The following is a 22,374-nucleotide window of genomic DNA, read 5'->3' on the forward strand; positions in this document are numbered from 1 at the left end:
GTAAGGGGATGGAGAAAAATATATCATGCTACTGGAAATCAAAAGAAAGCCAGAGTAGCTATACTTATATCCGACAATCTGGACTTTAAATTAAAGACAATAACAAGAGATGAAGAAGGGCATTACATAATAATTACAGGGTCTATCCATCAGTAAGAACTAACAATCATAAATGTCTATGCACCGAATATGGGAGCACCTAAATATTTAAAACAATTAATCACAAACAGAAACAAGCTTATTGATAAGAATGTGTTAATAGCAGAGGACTTTAATACTCCGCTTACAGCAATGGATAGATCAACCAGACAGAAAATCACTAAAGAAACAATGGACTTGAATGACACAATGGACCAGGTGGATCTGACGGATATATTTAAAACTCTACATCCTGAGGCCAGGAAACATACTTTCTTCTCAAGTGCGCATGGCACATTCTCCAAGACAGATCATATACTGGGACATAAAGCAGCCCTCNATCATATGCCAACAACTTGGACAACTTAGAAGAAATGGACAAATTCCTAAACACACACCCACTACCAAAATTCACACGGGAAGACAGGAAATCTGAACAGACCTATAACTAGTGATGAAATCGAATCAGTGATCAAAAATCTCCCAACAAATAAGAGTCCTGGACCTGATGTCTCCCCTGGGGAATTCTACCAGACGTTTAAAACAGAATTAATACCAATTNACCATGAGAGACTCTTGAATGCTGAGAACAAACTGAAGACTGATGGATGTGGGGGGAAGAGGGAGATGGGCATGGAGGGGGGCACTTGTGGGGATGAGCACTGGGTGTTATATGGAAACTAATTTGACAATAAACTATTTGTAAAAAAAAAAAAACTCAGATAACAAGTGTTGGTGATGATGTTGAAGAATTGGAAACCTCATACACTACTGATAGGAATGTAGAATGCTAAAGAGTGGCAGTTCTTCAAACAATTAAACATGGAGTTATCATATGACCCAGCAATTTCCTTGGTAGGTATATTCTCAAGAGAAATGAAAACATATGTCTACACAGAAACTTGTACAAATGTTCATAGAGGCATCATTTATAGTATCCAAATAGTGGAAACAACCCAAACGTCCATTAATGAACAGCCAGATAAACAAAATGTGGTATATTCATAGAATGGAATATTATTCTGCATAGAAAGAAATGAAGTACTAGTACACGCTACAACATAAATAAACCTTGAAAACAATATGTTAAGGGAAAGAAACCAGCCACAAAGACCACATACTATATAATTCCATTCATATGAAAATCCAGAATAGGGAAATCTATGAACAGAAAGTAGACTGCATAGGGCTGGGAGCAGTGGAAGGGAAGAGGGGAGAGGAGGTTTATATTAGTATTCTCCAGAGAAACAAATCAGCAGAATGTGTGTATATAAAGAAGGAGCTTTATTTTAAGAAATTGACTCATACAATTATGGAGGCTGGCAAGTTTAAAATCTGTAGGTGGTTAACAGACTGAAGACCCAGGATAAACTGATGATGCAGTTCAAGTCTAAAGACCAAATGTCCTTCCTGCTTAGAGTATATCAGTCTTTTATTCTATTCAGGCCTTGAAACTGATTAGATGAGATTCACCCATGTTATAGAAGACTGCTACTACTCAAAGTCCATCTACTTAAATATAATCTCATCCAAAAACATCTTCATAGAAACATCCATAACAATGTTTCACCACATTTCTGGGCACTGTGGCCCAGCCAAATTGACATAGAAATTAACCATCATAGGATTTATAGATAAAGGTAGAGGGTTTTCTTTTGAGGTGATGAAAATGTTCTAAAATTAACTGTGTAATGATTGAATGTGTCTGTGAATATGCTAAAAAGCCCTGAACTATACAATTTAATAGGTGAGTTGTATGCGAATTATACCTCAATAAAGCTACTTTTTTTCAAAAGAACAAACTACCACTAATACAACCACTACCAATAATGAATATCCTTCGAAAATGCAAACAAATTATTTTATCCATAATTCCCACTCTACATATACAGAAACTGAGACTGAAAGATATTAAATGACTCATCAGGGTCACACAGGTAATGATGTCAAGACAAGGAATCAAACTCAAATGTTTGATCTTTCAAATCAAAATTTCTGCACTACAGTGAAAAGCAATTGCTGGTTCAATCTAAGAAAGATGACTACTCAGAAAGACGTCTATGTCTACAGCTATTATTGATAAAATATTATTTTTTAAAGTAATAACAGCAGCAGGAAAGGCAGACTTCAAGTTCTATACCAGGCCAGGCAAACAGAAAATATAACAACAGCCATACAGACTACATCTTTTGATTTTTCTCTAATTCTTGTCTACCATCAAAGCAAATATCAGGGAGAAAAAAATTACAAATTCCCTATACTGTGTGGATCATTACATTTTGTGAATTCATGTTTAGTATAAACTTAATCTACTAAGTTTAGTATCTTTAAAAAGTACATCTCGCTTTCATTAAAAAAAAAAGATGTGTCTTAAAACAATACATACCACTTAAGTGCAGCATTATCTCCATAACAAACTAAACCTATTATCAAAATGTAATCTCTTTGAGAAACCACAAATAGTTCAGTTTAACCTCAAAACCTACTAGGTATATGTGTAAATGCCCACTTAAAGAAGTCCAACTTTTAATTTATCATGATCACTAAATAGACTGCATCCAGAATTAGAGTTGCATTATACATCCCTGACCCCCACACCATAAGGACAAGCTTTGATTTATATTACAATTGATAATGAGCCTCAAGATATTATACAGGAAATTAATGTTTGGCTTTGGTATTCTCATGGCTTGTAGCAATACTGCAGTTGATAGCATAAACCAGAGACCCTATTAAGCAGCACATCCAATTTGTCCATGGCTCCATTGCCCTCTAGTGGCTATTTTGCACTAGTTATTAAGGGTAGCTTTTCAAAGTCAGGAAGTGCTTCTCAAAGCATGTAACCAGATCAACAAAATCAGCAACATCTAGTAACTTTTTAGACATACAAATTTCAAGCCCCACCTAAGATCTAGTAAAAAGAAACTCAGTGAACGGTCCCAGCAATATGTTTCAATGTACCCTCCAGGCAGTTCTGATGCACAGAAACTTGAGAACCACTCACTAGTCTAAGGGAAGCATTTTATTCATGTTTGAAGTAAATGTGAATGCAGATAGGTGCATGTGATGGTTAGTTCTGTTTGTCAACCTGACTGGACTAAGGGATATCCAAATAGCTATTAAATAAACCATTATTTCTTGATGTGTTTGTGTGGGTATTTCTTGAAGAGATTAGCATTGGAGTTGGTGAATTGAGTAAAGCAAATGTCCTCCCCAACATGGGTGGGTATCATCTATTGGGTCTAAATAGAACAAAAAGGCAGAGGAAAGGCAAATTTGCACTCTCTCTACTTAAGCTAACACATCCATCTTTTCCTGTCCTCAGATATTGGCATTTCTGGTCTTAAGATTTCAGACTCAGATAAATAGTTACACTGTTAGCCCCCAAATTCTAAGGCCTTTAGACTTAGACTGGATTACACCACTGGCTTTCATGATTCTCCAGCTTGCAGACAGAGATCATGGGACTTTTCAGCCTCCTTAACCATATGAGCCAATTCCTATAATAAATCTCTTATCTACCTACCTACCTACCTACCTACCTACCTACCTACCTAATTACGTACCTATCTCCTAATGGTCCTTTCTCTGAAAAAAAACTAATACAGTAAATATAAGTGTACTTAAAAATTTTTTTTAATGTTACTTTTTTTTGAGAGAGAGAGAGAGCATGAGCAGGAGACAAGCAGAGAGAAAGGGAGACATAGTATCTGAAGCAGACTGCAGGCTCTGAGCTGTCAGCACAGAGCCCGACGTGGGGCTCGAACTCACGAACCATGAGATCATGCCCTGAGCCAAAATTGGAGCTTAACCGACTGAGACACCCAGGTGACCCAATATAAGTGTTCTTTAATGAGAGTATCGCTCATATTATTCCTATGCTTTTTCTGAATTTCAAAAGGTCTTTAAATGCATGGAATATTCTCGGAAAAGCTTACATTTATTTGGGGAGATTTAAAAGTGCTATAAAGCCATGACTAACTGATACAGAAAACCATAGGATAAAATTAATAAAAGTAAATTCATTTTAAGAGCTTGAGGACTAACCAAAACATCTGACCAGGATCCACCTGTTTGTTTCTTGTCTATAAAATCAGTGGGAAAATGTTCATTCAATGAACCTAGTATTAAGTCCAGGTTTGTGTGGGGAATTTAATATTCAAGCTCTTTAATGGAAGTATATTATTTTCTACCCATTTTTCCATTACATAAATTGCTACTTTGCATTACATATTTTGTTAATTGAATCATTCAAACTATCCGAGATAGACCCTCAGCCACATCCTGAGCTAAGGCCAAAAACTATTCCAGAGTTTTAAAATATTGTAGTTTGAATAAATAATACAATAATTTTTAAATCATGTATAACTTAGTGTCAGCTCTAGGCTGCTGATGGTTCACTTACTCTGTTCATCAGATAAAGATGCCATAGTTCTACAAAAAGCAAGCGAGACTTGAGGTAAAAAATACATATATATGAAATTTGATCTATGTGACCTTTGGCAAGTTACTTAAACTCTATAAGTCACAGTTTTCCCAGCAAAAGAGTAGTGGAAAAAAAATATTATCTATATTACTGAGACTTTGTGAGGGTCAAGTACATAAGACTGAAGGAAGATTAAATGTTAAAAGGAACTTTCACATCATGTTTAAGCAAATATCCCAGAAAGAATGTCATGTTACAAAGTATTAAAACTGTTATTGATTAATAAAAAGATGGCTATATCTCCTACTCCACAAAACCCTTACAAATAACCACTATAAACTCTGCACAAAATATAGAAAAAAAACTACCTGAAAGCACTTGAGGAAAAAAAGCAGGCAGGCATTGAAGAGGGGTCAACAGTTCTAAGAAAAAATGGCACTGAGCAACGACACGATCCCAGTCAACACAGTACATAAACACAGAAAACCTGCAGTCTTAGTGGGTAAGGTCTAGAAGACAGAGTATGGAGTGACCACAGCAGCTGAAAAGTGAGGGTGAAAATCCTAGGAAAGAAAGAGCTGACAGAAAATAAGCCTTACTCAATATATTAAACAGTCTTCCTAATTCTCTGACTGATCCTGAACTATACAGAGGCAAAATCCAATCAGCACAATGAAGGCTAAGCAAATAAAGACTGTTCAGAGTGTAAAGTTCAAGTTAGCTGTCTGCTTAAAGAAAAAAAACATATATTCTTCTGAAAAATAAACAGGATCAAGGAAGGTCTAAAATACATCATTCATAACATCCAGAACACAGTAAAAACAATTAGTAGACATATGAGGAAACAGGAAAATATGACCTGTACTCAAAGACAAAGGCAATCAATGGAAACCACACCTGAGATGACTCAGATACTGATATTAACACACAAAGATTTTAAAGTACATATTGCAGTGATGGTCAAGAATATAAAGGAAAATATGCTCATAAAGATACAAAATCTTAGCAGAGAAATAGAAACCATTAAAAAAACAAATGAAAATTCTAAGACATAAACATAAAATCTCTAGAATTTTTTAAAAAGCCATTGGATGGGGGTGCCTGGGTGGCTCAGTTGACTAAGCATCCAACTTTGGCTCAGGTCATGATCTCATAGTTTGTGAGTTTGAGCCTGCATCAGGCTCTCTGCTGTCAGCACAGAGCCCGTTTCTGATCCTCTGTCCTCCTCGCTCTCTGTCCCTCCCCCCCCCTTACTTCTGGCTCTTTTTCCCTCTCATAAATAAATAAAAAACATTTTTAAAAAATCCATTGGATGAACTTAACAGTAGATTTAAGATGAAGGAAGAAGTCAACGAACTTGAAAACAAATCCAGTAAGAGCAGAAAAAATAAATTGGAAAAAAAAATGAACAAAGCCTCCTCAGAGATCTGTGGGATAACATTAATAAGTCTAATACATGTGTTAATGGAGTCAAAGAACAGAAGTAAAATGATAGAAAGAATATGTGAAGAATAATGGCTGGAAACTTTCTAAATAAGGTAAAAGACCAAAATTTACAAGTTTAAGAAGCTCAGAAAACCTCAATTAGGATAAATACAAAGAAAAACTACATCCATAAACACAGTAGTCAAACTCCTGCAAACAAAACACCAAAGGTAAAATCTAAAAACATTCAGAGAAAAACAACCAATTACATACAGGGGATAATAATTTGAGTGATCACTAACTTCTTATCAGAAACAATGGAGGCCAGAAATTAGCAGAATAATCTTCAAAATGCATAAAGGGAAAAGAAAACTGTCAACCCAGAACTCTGTATCCAACAAAAATATAAGAACAAAGGAGAAATAAAGACATGTCCAGATAAGGGGTGCCTGTGTGGCTCAGTTGGTTAAGACTCCAAATCCTGATTTCTGCACAGGTCATGATTTCATGGTTTATGAGATCGAGACCCATGTCAGGCTCCACACTCACAGCCTGGAGCCCACTTGGGATTATTTCTCTCCCTCTCTCTCTGCCTCTCCCCACCTTGTGTTCTGTCTCCCAAAATAAAAAATAAACTAAAAAAAAAAAAAGACATGTTCAGATAAAAGAAAAAATTCATCATCAACAAACCTAAACTACAGAATATGTTAAAAGATGTTCTCCAGACTGAAGGGAAATGATAACACATGAATATTTAAGTCATCAGAAAGGAATAAAGAGCACTCTCAATTTATGCCTCAAAGTCTGTCTTTTAAAATGACTCAAAGATTCTGATTAAAGTGCTACTAAGTAAGCCTAACTTCTTTTCCCAATTTCACTTTCTCAAACAGATATGCATACATACCACCAACATGCAGCGATAGGGAGATACTCAATAAGTGGCATTCACACATAGTGGGCACTTTAGGTGCCCAAAGTAAACTGCAGATTCTCTAGTTCCTGCAAGGTTTTTCCATACTGCCTTTCTCAATAGAGATATTGAGTTTATATACTCTATAAATATAACCACTTTTGTTAGTCAATATTTTGTTTCATTTACTATAAAATTAAAACTACAAACATTAAACATTCTGAAAGATAACTTGTCAGTTTCTATAAATGCTTCAGTATGTAACCTTTTCAAGGAACAGAACTCTATTATACACTTCATTTGTCCCCACAACAAGTCCTAGCAGAATGCTGGGCAGAGTGAGTGTTTAACATTTACTTATTGTTTTCAAATAGCTTTGATAGTTGAGCTCCAGCCAATGTTGGGCTCTGTGCTGACAGTGCAGAGCCTGGAGCCTACTTCGGATTCTGTGTCTCCTTCTCTCCGTGCCCCTCCCCTGCTCATTCTCTCTCTCTCTCTCTCTCTCAAAAATAAATAAGCATTAAAAAAATTTTAAGTTATAAGACTAAATGTGGAAATGGAAATTTTTTCTCCTGGTATTAGAGAAGACTATTGTTTGAGGACTCATTCATTAAGAGCTGATCCAAGGAAAAGAAAAGGTAAGAAACTGAAAAAGAAATGAGAATTTGATGGGAAAACTTGATTATTTCCAGAAATTCAACCTAATCCAATTGTCCTCACTATTTACTCCTAGAACCAAAATTTACTTCTTACTCTAAGAGGTAATACAAAAACCTACTAATTTATGATTTGGTTAAAGTCCTTTCTCTATTTTTCAATCAGGCTATTTTAGTTTTGTTATTGTTGAGCCATAGTTCCCCCTCCATTCTGGACATTAATCCCTTATCAGAAACAGACATTTCCCTGAAGAACATGTATATAAAAAGATGTTCAACAGGTATATAAAAAGATGTCCAACATCACTAATAGAGAAATGCACATCAAAACTATAATGAGATTATCACCTCACATCTATTAGCATAGCCACTATCAAAAATATAAAAACCTGAACGTGTTGGTGAGAATGTGAAGAAACTAGAACCCTAGTATACTATTAGTGGATTGTAAAATGGTACAGCCAGTATAAAACAATGATATGGAGTTTCCTCAAAAGATTAAAAATAGAGTTTACTATATGATCCAGCAATCCTACCTCTGGATATACATCCAAAAGAGATGAAAGCAGGATACTGGAGAAATATTTGCAAACCCATGCTCACAATGATATTATTCACAATATCCAAGAGGTGGAAGCAACCCAGTGACAGATAAACAGAGAAAATGTGGCTTATGCATACAACAAAGCATTACTCGGCCTTTAGAAAAGGAAATCCTGTCACATGCCACAACACGGGCAACATACTAAGTAAAATGCACCAGCCACAAAAAGACAAAAACTCTGAGATCCCCCCTATATGAGGTATCTAAAGTAGTCAAATTTGACAATAAACTATTTGTAAAAAAAAAAATAAAATAAAATAAAGTAGTCAAATTTATAGAAACAGAAAATAGAACTGTGATTCCCAGAGGCTGGAGAGAGGAAAATGGGAAGTTGTTCAATGGGAAGAGAGTCTCGGTTTTACAAGATGAAAAATTTATAGAGATGCACAAGGTGAACCCTAGTTAATATGATTAAACTCTGCATTTAAAAATGATAAACTTTATGTTTTATTTTCTTCCTCTTTCCTTCCATTCCCTTTTCATTCACCCAGTCTGTCCCAAACTCAAAATATAGGCACTGAATCAACAAAACAGAGGAAAGATAAATGAGCACTCTGTTCTTCTCTTCCCTTTGCAGTTCTCCACAACAAGCATTAGTTTTGGTCCAGGAACAGTGAGGGGAAATTTGGAGGGAAAGCTCAATTGTAGGCTTCTCATTTGGGGGAACCAGAACATTCCTTCCAATTCAGGGTCACATTGGGACCACTACCAGGCAATAGGGAAATGCAACCAAGTACTCGAGATCTTTAAAACCCAATGAGAAATTAAGCTCTCTCACATTCAGAGCTAATATACCGAAACTGATCTCAAATTAAAGGAAAGAAAGAAATGAAGAGAGAGGGAAGAAGGAAAGAAGGGACGGAGGAAAGAGGCAAAAATAAGAAACAACACATACATATAACATTTTCTTTACTAACCATGAAACAAAAAAAAACATATCTCATAAATTAATAACTATTCCATTAGAAAATACTTCATTCTACAATCTCTTTCAGCTGCTATTCCATCAATTTCATCAGGTTTTGTTTCTTCATTTCTGTTTGGGTGCAAAGTCCCATAATAAACAGTAAGAAAAATAATTCCAAGGACAAGAGCAAGAGCTATAGCAATACTGATAGGTATAAAATAGTCTGAATTAAAAATAGAGATTGAACAAACCCAAAACACAATCAATATCCCCAGTGTGACCAGTACCCTTACAATATAATAATAGAACATTGGATATTTAGTGTTCTGTCCCTTAATATTAAAAAATGTGAAGATAAGTATGAATCCAACAACAACTCTGTATAGGAATTCCATACTTATAGAAGCACAAAACTGAGTCTGCTTTTTAAATGCCCATAATATCCCTAAAAACCAAAGAAATAACAACAGAAATAATGCAATCTTAACATTTATGAATAAAAGAAGTACAACACTCAGCATCCAAGACAATAATGTAAACAGTTTGTAAAAGAGGTATGTGAATTTGGGACAGAACCCATTAAGGAGATTTTTATCAGGCAACGATTTTCTTAGAGCTACTTGATAATCGACAGTTGAACAAGAAATAGCACAGCAAGAAACCATGACGGCAGCATCTACAAAACAAAAAATAAAAAATATATTGTTAAAGGAATAATAATAGCAATATCAAATTACTATATGCCATACATGCTTTATCTGAATATACACATGCCCACAACATGTCAGGTACTTTATATATTCATCTCATCTAATTTTTGAAATAGATATTAATATTTCCATATTACATATGAAAAAAATCGATGCTTAGAGAGTATACACATTACTTGACTCAAGTGACACAGCTAGCAAGTTGCAGAGATTTGAAGCTAAATCTGCCTGATTGATTCCAAAGTTGGTTTACTTAAATGTTATATTAGACTGCTTTTATAAGATTTTAAATGAATTCACTGCACAAATTTTATTGAGCAACATATATAACGAAAACTGCACACTCTGGAAGTTCTCTAAGAGACTACAGTTATAGTCCTAGTCTTTTTGGCTTTGGACATATACCCCTAATTCTCCAAGAGACAGTAAGATGGGGGATAGGGATAGGAAGGGAGGGAGGGAAAGAGGGAAGTTAAACAGAAAATTTAATGTCAATATAAGGCATCAACAAGCTCAATTTCCTTTTCTATAAGATGATGAATCAAAAGAGCAAATATATTCTAAAACATAAATTTCTATAGCTTTGACATATTTGTCTCATTTTTCCCCAACAAATAACAGAAGAGTAAGTTCACTACTACTTTGAAAAGGCATGGCATTAGGCCCCCATTGTCAAAGCTGAGAACTTTAACAGAAATGAGAGCAAAGACATTAGAGAATTAGAAAGAATTTAAAGCAGAATACAGAATGCTATTTCCTCCCATTTAACCTCATTGGAGGTCTATACATTATGATAAAAAGGCAGGCTTGAAATAAACTGACCTACTGAAGAGGATTATGAGGATTATAAATGCCTTTGTCTACTCCCCTGGTTTTAGCATATTCTACTTTTGACGACACAATTAGCAGGACTTTTTTCTTTCCCCTTTAATTGAAAGATATTTTAATTAAAGCATCGCTTTCCCCTAAATCTTTTTTTCTAATTAGTTTTAACTTCTACCAAATACATATACATAACAATTGAACATATACACAAAAACAAATTTATACATACATATAATTTAAAAGTCAATAAGTACTATAGAACTTATAAGAAAAATACCCTGCTCTACCTTTCCTCACTTCTCAGTCACAACCCCCAGAAGAAATCACTACCAATCTCTAGCTTTTCTTCTGACATTTATTGCCATATTTGCAAATAAAACACACCTGTTCTATTTCTTAATTTATTTGCTTTAGATACTGCTTACTGATTTCCTACTGGGAAAGAGGAAAATTTAGCACATACACACATATATACAACCCCTCCTTGCATTTTCCTCTCCCTCCATCTGCTCAAAAGAATAACATCACAATTTTTGGTAAAAGCTTGTATTTGGTGTTTATCTTACAATGACTACATAAGTAGAGTTTTTTGGGGTATTTTTTTTTTACTGCTCAGCCAAGTATTACACTCATTATATTTCCTTTCTTTTACAACTGCCCATTGCTCCTTTACTTGTTTAGTTTTTTACCCTATCAATATTTCTTAGGAAAATCTTCAAATCAATAAAACTCTACTATATATTACTATTAGTTCTTTTTTTAAGAATATAATCCTCCTGGTTTAAGGTGATTGTTCTCAAGGTTTGCTTCCTGCCTCCCCAAAACTTCCCTTCTCTTCAGTGTTGACTTGTTTCCTGTTCTCATGTTTCTTTCTCACTTTATCTCATGTTTTTATCAAGCATTCTCCAGAAATTGCTGAGAGAAGTTGAACCTAAGCAAAAAATTTTAAGACCATGGATGCCTCAAAATATCTTTATTCTACCTTCATATTTAATATACAGTTTTTCTAGAAATAGAATTGAGTGTTAAAAACTGTTTTCCATTGAAACCTTAAAGTCATTGCTCTATAAGCTCTAAATTCAAGTACTATGGTTAAGAATTTCAGTGCCATTCAGTTTCTCTATCCTTAAGTAATTTTTTGTATCTTGCATCTTACAGAATGTTACCTTTATCCTTGCTTCTCTGAATGTTATAATTATGGGCTTGGTATGCCCATTTTTATTCATGCTTTCAATCTAATAACCCACATCCTTCAGTGATATGCTATTTTATTCTTTGGTGGTTTCACTACAAATCACAATATGCATATCAAACATATCAAAGTTAAAAGTTAATGCTCTCCCTCATAGGTGAATTTATAACAATGGTAATGAAGTTTAAATTTCAGGGACTCACACTTGCCCAGGTTCCTTCCAAGCCTAGCAAAGCCCTAGCAATGTGTTCACTTTGTCAGATATTTTTATAAGATTCAGGAAAATAAAACATTCTAATTGAAGTTTGTTAAATTCACTGTCTCTACTCCTACTTACTCTCTCTTACATTTTCCCTTGGTGTATTGAAGTAATACACCATTAGGTCATTTTGAAGAACTGGCTAAAGGGAAATTGAGTTGAGAATACATTAAGTTTAGGTTGGAGGGACAGATTTTTAAGATCTGTTTGAATAATTAAGATTAGTAAGTGACAGAGCTAGAATTCTCAGACAGTTTGCCTGATTTTAACACTTCACTAGATTGCCATCAACAGGCCTTTGACTACTTAACATTAAGGCACCATGGTCTCGCCTCATCCAGTAGATGGTATTAGTTTGACACTACTTCCCATTTCTTACTAATCTATCTGCTAGAACATAGATTTCTGACCATTTAGCTAACCTAACATTATATTACCCTCTATCCAAACTGAATTCCTTGTCTTTGCCAAATGATATCTTTGCTTATGTATTCCTCTCAGTCTGAAATGACCTTGCCTAATTACACATCTACAGATTCTTAATAATTTGTTTTTGATTTGACATTACTAACACTGGTGAAGAAAACCTAACACTCTCAATATTACTAAGTGGGACATCAATAATAAACTAGTGTTGTTAATTCAAACATTATCTACAATTAGTTACTTCATCTAAAAAAATTTTATATACTGTAACCTTTTTTTTAAATTTGTATTTATTTTTGAGAGAGAGATAGAGGCAGCATGAGCAGGAGAGGGTCAAAGAGAGAGGGAGATACAGAATCTGAAGCAGGCTCCAGGCTCCGAGCTAGCTGTCAGCACAGAGCCCGACGTGGGGCCCGATCCCACAAACCGTGAGATCATGACCTGAGCTGAAGTCGGACGCTTAACTGACTGAGCCACTCAGGCACCCCTTATATACTCTAATCTTATAGAACATTATTAAAGAACTTGCCAGTGTTTTCCCCAAATTTAACAATCCAAAAAATATGCATATTGTTCTTCCCAAACTTAAGAACCCAAAAAATATGCATATTATTAGTAACTGTGATGTTGAAAGAAGCTTTTCAAAGTTAAAATAAAAAACAAATTTCAATCAACTATGCTAAAAATTAGATTGAATTTTTCTATTCTCTACATAAATATAAAATGATTATCAAATCAAAAGTCAGAGAGTACATGCTAAAAAATTTAGAAAATCAAAGTAATAAAAACATATTACTTTTTTCCTCTTGTGAAATTTATAGTATTTGTCAGCTTTCTTATATCTGTCATTTACTATAATTTATTTTTTTTAACGTTTACTTTCTTATCTTTTATGGACTGAACTGTGGTCCTCCAAAATTCATAGGATGAAGCCCTAACCCTCAATGTGACTGTTTTGACATAGTGCCTTAAAGAGGTAATTAAGGTTAAATGAGGTCATAAAGGCAGGGCCCAAATCTGATAGGACTGATGTCCCTATAAGAAGAAGTGACACCAGAGACCTCTCTCCACACACAGAGGAAAGGCCATGTGAGGACACAGCCAGAAGGTAGGCACCTGTAAGCCAAAGAGAGAGCCTTCACCAGAAAGCAACCCAAACGGCACCTCGACCTTAGACTTCCGGTCCCCAGAACTATAAAGAAAATTTATTTCAGATATTTACACTGTGGAATTCTATTATGGCGGCCTACACAGACTAACACAGTACCTAATATGTTTCCATATTTTATTCTTTTTCTTAAATAGGGTCTCTCTATTTTAGTTTTACAGTTCAAAACACCCAGATCTGGGTGACTCAGTCGATTGAACGTCCGACTTCAGCTCAGGTCATGAACTCACGGTTCGTGGGTTCGAGCCCCGCGTCGGGCTCTGTGCTGGCGGCTAGCTCGGAGCCTGGAGCCAGTCTTCGGACTCTGTGTCTCCCTCTCTCTCTGACCCTCCCCTGCTCACGCTACCTCTGTCTCTCTCTCTCTAAAAAATAGATAAAACATTACAATTTTTTATTTAAAAAAACCCCAGATCTACCTTTGTTTTACCTTTTTTTCTGAACTACACAAGGAATTTAAAACACTTTAACTCCATTATCTTCTGCCTAACTTACATGTTTTTGCTGTCTTATACTTTCATTCTATCTTTTTCCTAACCATATAGTTATTTGGTTATTTTTATTTTTATTTTACACAATCTTCATGTAGATTACCCACATATTTACTATTTTCTTTCCTCTTTATTCTTTCTTGCATCTCAGAATACCTCCATTCTGTATGAAGTACATTCTTTAGAATTTCCTTTAGTAGTGATATGCTAAGGTATGGATTTCTTTCTACTTAGGTGCTTGTGAGACAAAGCACTTCCTCAATCTGTAGGTAGGTGACTCTCATCAGTTCCGAAATTTTTTCGGCCATTGATTTCTCAAATATTACCTCTGTTCCAATATTTTTCCATCCTTCCCAGACTCTGTTCAGATGTATATTACACCCTCCCATCTCTTCTTCCATGTCTCTTAACATCTCTTATATATTTCCCATCTCTTTGTCTCTGTAAACTATAATCTAGACAATTTCTTCTGATCTAGCTTTGACTAATTGTTGCTACAGTTGTGTCTTATCTGCTAACCTTTTAATTTCAATTCTTAAAATTGTTAATTCTCATAAATTCTACTCTTTGTCAAATACACAATTCATTTTTTAAAAATTCTTTAATGTTTATTTATTTTTGTGAGAGAGTGAAAGAGAGAGAGAGAGCACAAATGAGGGATGGGCAGAGACAGAGGGAGACACAGAATCCAAAGCAGGCTCCAGGCTCTGAGCAGTCAGCGCTGAGCCCAATGGGGTCTTGAACCCATGAAATGTGAGATCATGACCTGAGCCAAAGTCATATGCTTAACCGACTGAGCCATCCAGGTGCCCCTACACAATTCATTTTTTATAGCTTCCTATTCCATATTTTCAAATTCATCATTAACCTCTTTCAACATAATAGGATGTATGTCATACTTAGCAACTGTTAATTTCCAATATGTAAAGGCTTACTACATTTTTTTCTATTTCTTTTGATTCTTACTCATGATTCCTTATCCCTTCTGGTGTTATAAATTATTATAAAACATTCTTCTTGGAAAACTGTTTTTGAAAATTATTTGAGGTCTAAGAGAAAGCGAATTCCTCCAGGAAGGATTTATACTTGTTTGTGCCAGACAAGGTCACTATCAGTCTGGGACCCCTTTAACCTATATTCATAGGTCAGAGGCTTTTATTGGTTTGTTTTGGGTTGTCTTGTTTTGTTTTTTGGACTAGCCAAAGATGAGAATTTTGATTGCAAAACTGTTATATTGTTAGGTTTACCTTCTCTACTCAGCACCAGGCAATATTCCTTGCTGACTCTTCAAAATAGAGAGTGAGAGGGGCACCTGGGTGGCTTAGTCAGTTAAGCGTCCGACTTTCACCTAGGTCATGATCTCACAGTTAGTGGGTTCGAGCCCCGCGTCGGGCTCTGTGCTGACTGCCAGCTCAGAGCCTGGAGCCTGTTTCAGTCTGTGACTCCCTCTCTCTCTGACCCTCCCCTGCTCACGCTGTCTCTCTCTCTCTCTCACTCTCCTAGAAATAAAAAAAAAAAAAAAAAAATCAAAATAGAGAGTGAGCTAAGTAACTTCACACTTTTATCTTGAGAAGGGTACCCTTTGGAGTACCAGTTTTACAGATTAGAATTTTCCACCAGATGTCCCTCTCTTGTGAGGACTCTTGAGTTTTGTCTTCATTCTTCCACACACTGGAAGAATGTCTATATATAGGTTTGGTAAAAACCTCTAGGTATAAATGTCTTCAAAGTCTTACTTAATCCTGCTATATTCCCACTTTCACATATTTTGGCCTGTTGTATCAGATTGTTATATGGCTTTATGAATGCTTTTGAGAATATTTATCTAATTGTTTTACATATTTTCAGAGAGAGGATTAATTCAAGCAATTTAGCCTTTTAGTGGTAAATATTTAAATAATCTGAGTTTTCCATCTGCTTTCCATCTTTTAAGTATTTGTTGATATTTCTAATCTGCTAATCCACTCTGCACTGTCTTTGTCCTTGTGGGTTTATATTGTTTTTACTCCCTTACTCTCCTTTTTAGTATAATTTCAGGAAAGTGCAAAGATAAAAGAATATGTTCAGGCTTCTGAAGTACTTCTATATATAACCTGATTATTTTTTACATTTTGAATCATTCTTCCTGATTATCAAAACATTAGGTGATTACTGTAAAAAATGTTTAAATTCAGAAAAGTATAAAAGACGCAATAAAATCACTCATAATCCTACTACCCAGAAGCAGCCACAGTTAGCATTTGTGTATTTTCTTCCAGACATTTTTATATAATAATTTCTTTGTATCCTTAAAAGTACGCTAATAGAAACTTTCATAAACTGCTTTTTGCCTAAATTTTATTTTAGAATTACTTTCCTGTCATCAAAAGTTATATGTAAGTACTATTTCTAGTGGCTACATCATTTTATACCACCTACAATAACTTATTTACTAATTACACTGTTGGCCAATGAGATTTCTCATTTTTTTGCTATTTTTAACTAACACTTCAACTTCTTACTTCATGAAGAAACTAAAGGATGAGGATAGAACCATAACACAGAGGTAGCTGTCACAAAACCACTGCTGGTTGTATACTACTCAGAATCATCAGAAGATCTGCCATAATATAGGCTGTAAGCTCTAAATGTTGATCTTCCAGCTTCAGGAACTATATGATATAGAACTTTTAAGTCCAAACCCACAAATTCTTTGTATCATAAGGAATAAAATGTCTCATAAGTAGGTTCTCTTTGATGTCTTCCTGCCAAATTAAAGGTAAAAACATTAAAAGGGGCCACAATCTAGAGGCTTATGGGAAACTGGAAACAGGAAGACTGGGAGAATGAACTGCTCTCATTGGTGACTCCACAATAGAGAGAATCCCCAGGAAGATGATAATCTGTTCCTCTGAGATGAATCCAAGGCTGCACAGAGCCATAGTCATTGTTGAAAACTGGGTCTATTATTTAGCAAGTAGTTCTTTTTTAATACCTCAAATTAAATTCCTAAAAAGGTTTTTTTAATGGAAACACTGAGTGTCCTTTAAAATTAACATTTTACCCTAATGAGAAAATCTGCTATAGAAAAGCAACATGTTGGCCAACTTACAAAATATTCACTAGTTTTGTGGCATTTGCACTTTCACCCAATGGTTCCAATTCTAGGAATTTATCCTATGTATATACTTCACACATGCAAAATGATTCCTACAGACGATTACTACTCACTGTGGCATTTTTTTACAATAGTAGTATATTTGAAATAATCTAAATTAACATAAATATGGGACGTGTTAAATAAATCATGGTACACCCATAGTTTGTAATCCTAAATAGATAATAAAAATGAATGAGGCAGCTCTTTCTGTACAGATATGGATAGATTTCCAAGACATACTGTTAAGTTCAAAAAACAAAGACAGTTTTTATGTTACCATTTCTATGGAGATGGTAAAAAGGATATAGGCCTTTAAAAATTTTTTCCTGAAAGAATCATCAAAAAAATGACAATAATAGTTTACTTTCTGGGCAGACAAAAAGAAAGAGTGGGAATAAGGGAGAGAGAGATTATGTCTTCATATACTTTTTGATATTCCACCATGTACTTGTTTTCAAAAAATGAATGATTCTAAAAAGAAAACATGTAAGAAAAATTCTAAAACCTGCCAAAGAGTTATGTAGTTGACATAAGATCTCAGTGTATTCATTTAACATTGAGTGTGAGGAAAGACTTACACTGAGTGAAATTTGCTTGACCATGTTCCAGAACAATGTAGAGCTGCAAAACAAGTTGTGGGCAGCCTTCCAGGTAGGTCTCAAAGAGCCTGAGCATGCTCAAATCAGTCATTCTATCTATAGCTTCTTTATGTGGATCAATTTGTTCTTCCATGAAGTTATCAGTTTTGCTGCTGTATTTGAAAGCCACATGATAACCATTTTTCAAGGCAAACCAATACCTGTAAACACAAACATTTATCTCTGGTAATATATTTATAACATATATGTTAATATACACAATAATTTTAGAAAAAGTAATGTGTTTATGTACAGAATATTCACACAAACTTTGTCTACTACAAAATTTCTTTCAACTCTGAATATTTCATAGTGGCTATAATGAGATTCAGACTCCATAAACTTTAATTGCATGTTTGATTTGTAGTTGTATGCTAGCATACATGTTAAGCATACATGATCTCAATTCATCTTCACAGTAATTATGTGAGATGAGTAGGTGTTACTCCATTTTCACAGATGAAAAACCTAAAGCTGAGAATATTAGAGTGATTTACTGAAAGTTACACAGAGCATAAGAGGCAGACCTAGACTTCAAACCTAGATCTTAAGATTTCTACTCCTAACCACTACTTTCTGAAAGACAAACTGCAATTTTTCAACTCATGTGATTTATCTTCAGTACAAGACAGATTCTTGCTTTTATGATAATGTTGAGGTTGAAGATAAGACTGAACCTAGCACACAGTTACTCAATATCAGGAAAGTACTAGGCTCTTTGACCACTACCATCTTAGAAAATACGTAATTTCTCAAAGACTTTTAAAACATCTTTGCTCAGTCTCTTCTTTTTACAGAATTTAAAAATGAACATAATTTTTCACCATGCAAGTAAAACCAATAACAAAATATATCGAGACACTTATTTAGAAGAAATATGGGGCTTGCAACAAGGCAACTAGGATTCTAGCTCAAAGCTTATCAAAACTTTTTATGTATTCCTCAGTTTCCTCATATATAAAATAAGGGCAGCGATATATATCTTCTTTCAACCTGCCTCTTCTTTCAATTTTTCCCATTTCAGTAAATAGAACCAACATTTGCCATTCCTCTCAGGCCAAAAATATGGAAATAATTTCCAACTCCTTTCTTTTTCTCACATCCTAAGAAAATTCGTCAGCAGGTTCTCTTGGTTCTTAGTTCTAACTTCAAACATATCCAAATCTAAACACATCATCACTTCACTGCCTCAACCCTAGTTTAAACAGCCAACATCTCTGGCCTATATTACTTAAATAGTCTCATATCTGGTCTGATTCTACTGCTCCCTATGCAATCTATTCCATACACAGAATCTAGATTGAACCTGTTAAACACAGTTCATATGTCACTCTGCTCAAAATGTTCCAATGATTTCCATCAAACTTAAAATAAACCCCAAAGTCCTTACCACTTTTTACATGGCCCTTGATAATCTGCCTTACACGCATTACTCCCACTACGTTTCCATCACATTTTTTTCACACTTTGGGTACACCCTTCTTGCTGTTTTTCCCAATTTAAAAGCCTTTATCTTTGCTACCCTCTTCTGCCTGGAACTCTTCTCGGTCTGATGTCGTGGACGCTGGTCCAGGAAGTTCTGTGCATGCATGGCACCACCTCCCATGAGCACTCATGGGAGATCATGTCTGATCTCTACTTCTACAGAGATCCTGAAGAGATTGAAAAAAAAGAAGCAGGCTACTGTTGAAAAGGATGTAACCAAGGAGGAATTTTAGGGTGATGGACTGCTCCAGCTCCCAAATTCACTGCTACTCAACTAAAATCTCAAAAAAATGCAGGTGCCCTCAGTACATATTTAAAAATTCCCTATGGAAGATTGGAGTTCTCAGCCTGCCACTGAAGACTAGTTTGCAGCTCCCACTGGTCTGGCCACTGAACGCATAGGAACAACCACAGAATGGTCTTAAGCTGTTCTCCCAAAAACTCTTAAAACAGAAATAAGGCTGACAAAAAAATTAAAGTTTCTTATAAAACAAAAATTTTTATAAAACAAAAAATTTACAAATTTACTCCTTAATTTCATTTAGGTCTCTATTCAAATGCTACTTCCTCATAGGAGTCTTTCCAGATCATACCATCTAAAGTAGTAGTGCTCCCCATCATACTCACACTCCTGTGTGGGTTTTTTTTCATTGCTATTTGACATATTATTTATTTTTAGCCTTACCTCCTCACAAAAATGAAATCTACATGAAAGCAGGGACTTTTGTTTTGTTTATTGCTATATCCTACTTAACTAGAACAATAGCTGGTACAGCGTAGGTTCTCAAAAAATATTTACTCAGTGAATGAATAAATGAAAACTCACGACATTTTTTCCCATAAGGATAAAGGGACAGTAGATAGGAAAGAACTTTGAAAAGCTACAAGTAAAACACAAATATAAGACACTGCTATTTTAAACAAGATGCATGAATACATGGATACACAAAGATTCATTATGTTGCAAATAGCAGTGTATTTTTACCATCACAGTTTTAAATAACATGGTCTATTATATTCATTGTGGGCTGCATGCCAGGGTAGAAGGTCTACAAAAATAATGAACATGTGATCCCCCTCCTCAGTGACCCTTACAGCCTAATAGGAAGGTCAGGCCTGTAAAGTACTAGCTTCAATACAGGACAAAAGAAATAACTACTGAATAGAAATGTAAATACTATGTTGTAAAAGTACAGAAGAAAAAAATAATTAACACTCCCTAGGATTTATAAGTGAGATTTACAAGGAAAGTTGTGTTGTCTTTTCTGGGTGTCTGGCATAATAGGAAGTCCTATGTTTTTTATGTATAATGTAATACACTGTGTGATTCCTGTTCCTAGAGTAGATTATAAACAAATAGGATAGATACCACTAATTGAGAAATTAGAAAAATTCATAAATATTAACAGGTACATACCCACAGCATAGAGTGGGAGAGTTAGCAAAGCACAGTGGTTAAGAGTACAGATTCTAATAAAGCCAGAATGCCTGAGTTCAAACCCTGGCTCCATCACTTCCTAGCTTAATCTCTCTATTCCTGAGTTTACTCACCTGAAAAGTGGAAACTTCATCATACCGACCTCACTGAATTATTGTGAGGATTAAAGAAGTTAATACATGTAAAATGCTAAGACCAGTACCTGGCACATTTTAAGTACCATATAGGTAACTATTAAAAAACAGAGCTGTTTACAGATGTGCATATTAACATTTCTTGTGACTTTAGGGAGCAATTCTTCTAATTCTGTAGCAATTAATGGGAAATCTACACAAAGTTCTATTTATCTAAGGATAATTTCATGGGAAAGGGGAGTATGAATATACTATTTTAGTTAATAGGATATTGCTTCAGTTTTACGGGACAAACAATGAAGCCAAAGAAAAAAACAAAGGGAGCTTTCTTATTTTATCACAGCATATTCTTTTATTTGAGTTAAAAAGGCACCAGCATCCAGTATTGATGGATTACTTTATAACAGACTAGACCTCCTAACTGATAACAGTGATAAATTCTAGACAAAATATAAAAGAAAACAAGGCACAGAAGAACAACCAAAAGTAGAAGGAAATACGAGAGCACCCAATCCTTGAAAGAAGGGAATCATTCTACATGACATGCACATTTATCTGGCTCTTGCTCTGAAGACATCCCATAGTCCAAATGGCACAAAGCAGATACACCTCAAGCAGCAAAGCAAAATATTACTGGCCCAAAGAATCAAAGGACTGAGTTTGGATCTGCCAGAATGGTTAGAAATTAAGGAGGGGGTGGGGGGGTGGAATCCCAGAAAAGAGGGAACTACAGAGTAGAGAATCACAAAATCTGCATATACTCTCCCCTTTGTAAGAAGAGTCTGTGGTTGACCCCTTACTATGCTTGTATGGGATGAGACTCCATGGAACGGAGGGAAAATAGCTAGAATGAACCTGAACAAACATTTTGTCAGCTGTCTACCACAAGAAAGAGTCTGGAGTTTGAGTCCCACCAAATTAGAGGGGCTTGGCAAATACTTCAGGCATTCCACTGAAACCCCAAAAGAGACATGAGTTAGAAGTAAAGACTGTTATTTCAGGCCTAAGAGATTTTTCCTTGGACTAAGGACAAAATCAAAACACATCTTTCCTAACAAAACCTAAACCAAGCCTCTATAACACAGCAAAGTAGTCTGCCTATAATTGAATGTCTGATTTTTCTTCAATGAAAGATAACAGAAACCATTTTCTACAAATTATCAGTCACGAGGTCTACTACACAATAAAAAATAATTTGACATGCAAATAAACAGGAAAATGTGACTTATATAGGAATAATCAGTTAACAGAACTATATCAGTTAATAGAAACATACCCAAACACACACACACACACACAGACACACACACACACAAAATGGGGTATTACTTAGCAATCAAAAAAATGAAATCTTTCCATTTGCATGGATAGAACTAGAGGGTATTAGGCTAAGCGAAATTAGTGAG

At 35.1% G+C, this 22,374-nt stretch overlaps 1 protein-coding gene across 4 annotated transcripts in view; it reads right to left on the minus strand.

Annotated features, from left to right (window-relative positions):
- Window positions 1–9,051: 9,051 nt before the first annotated feature.
- Window positions 9,052–22,374, minus strand: part of XKR9 (XK related 9) — a 35,353-nt gene continuing 22,030 nt past the window's right edge. For all 4 annotated transcript variants that reach the window (XM_077752490.1, XM_077752487.1, XM_077752488.1 and 1 more), the window contains 2 exons: window positions 17,852–18,072; window positions 9,052–9,742 (listed from right to left, as the gene is read on the minus strand). In XM_077752490.1, coding sequence (XP_077608616.1) covers window positions 9,114–9,742; window positions 17,852–18,005 — 783 coding nt within the window. In that variant the 5' untranslated portion in view covers window positions 18,006–18,072 and the 3' untranslated portion in view covers window positions 9,052–9,113. The remainder of the gene's footprint in view (window positions 9,743–17,851; window positions 18,073–22,374) is intronic.

This window comes from Crocuta crocuta, unplaced genomic scaffold (assembly GCF_008692635.1).
Source record: "Crocuta crocuta isolate KB4526 unplaced genomic scaffold, BGI_CrCroc_1.0 scaffold141, whole genome shotgun sequence".
In the NCBI taxonomy this organism is placed as follows: Eukaryota; Metazoa; Chordata; class Mammalia; order Carnivora; family Hyaenidae; genus Crocuta; species Crocuta crocuta.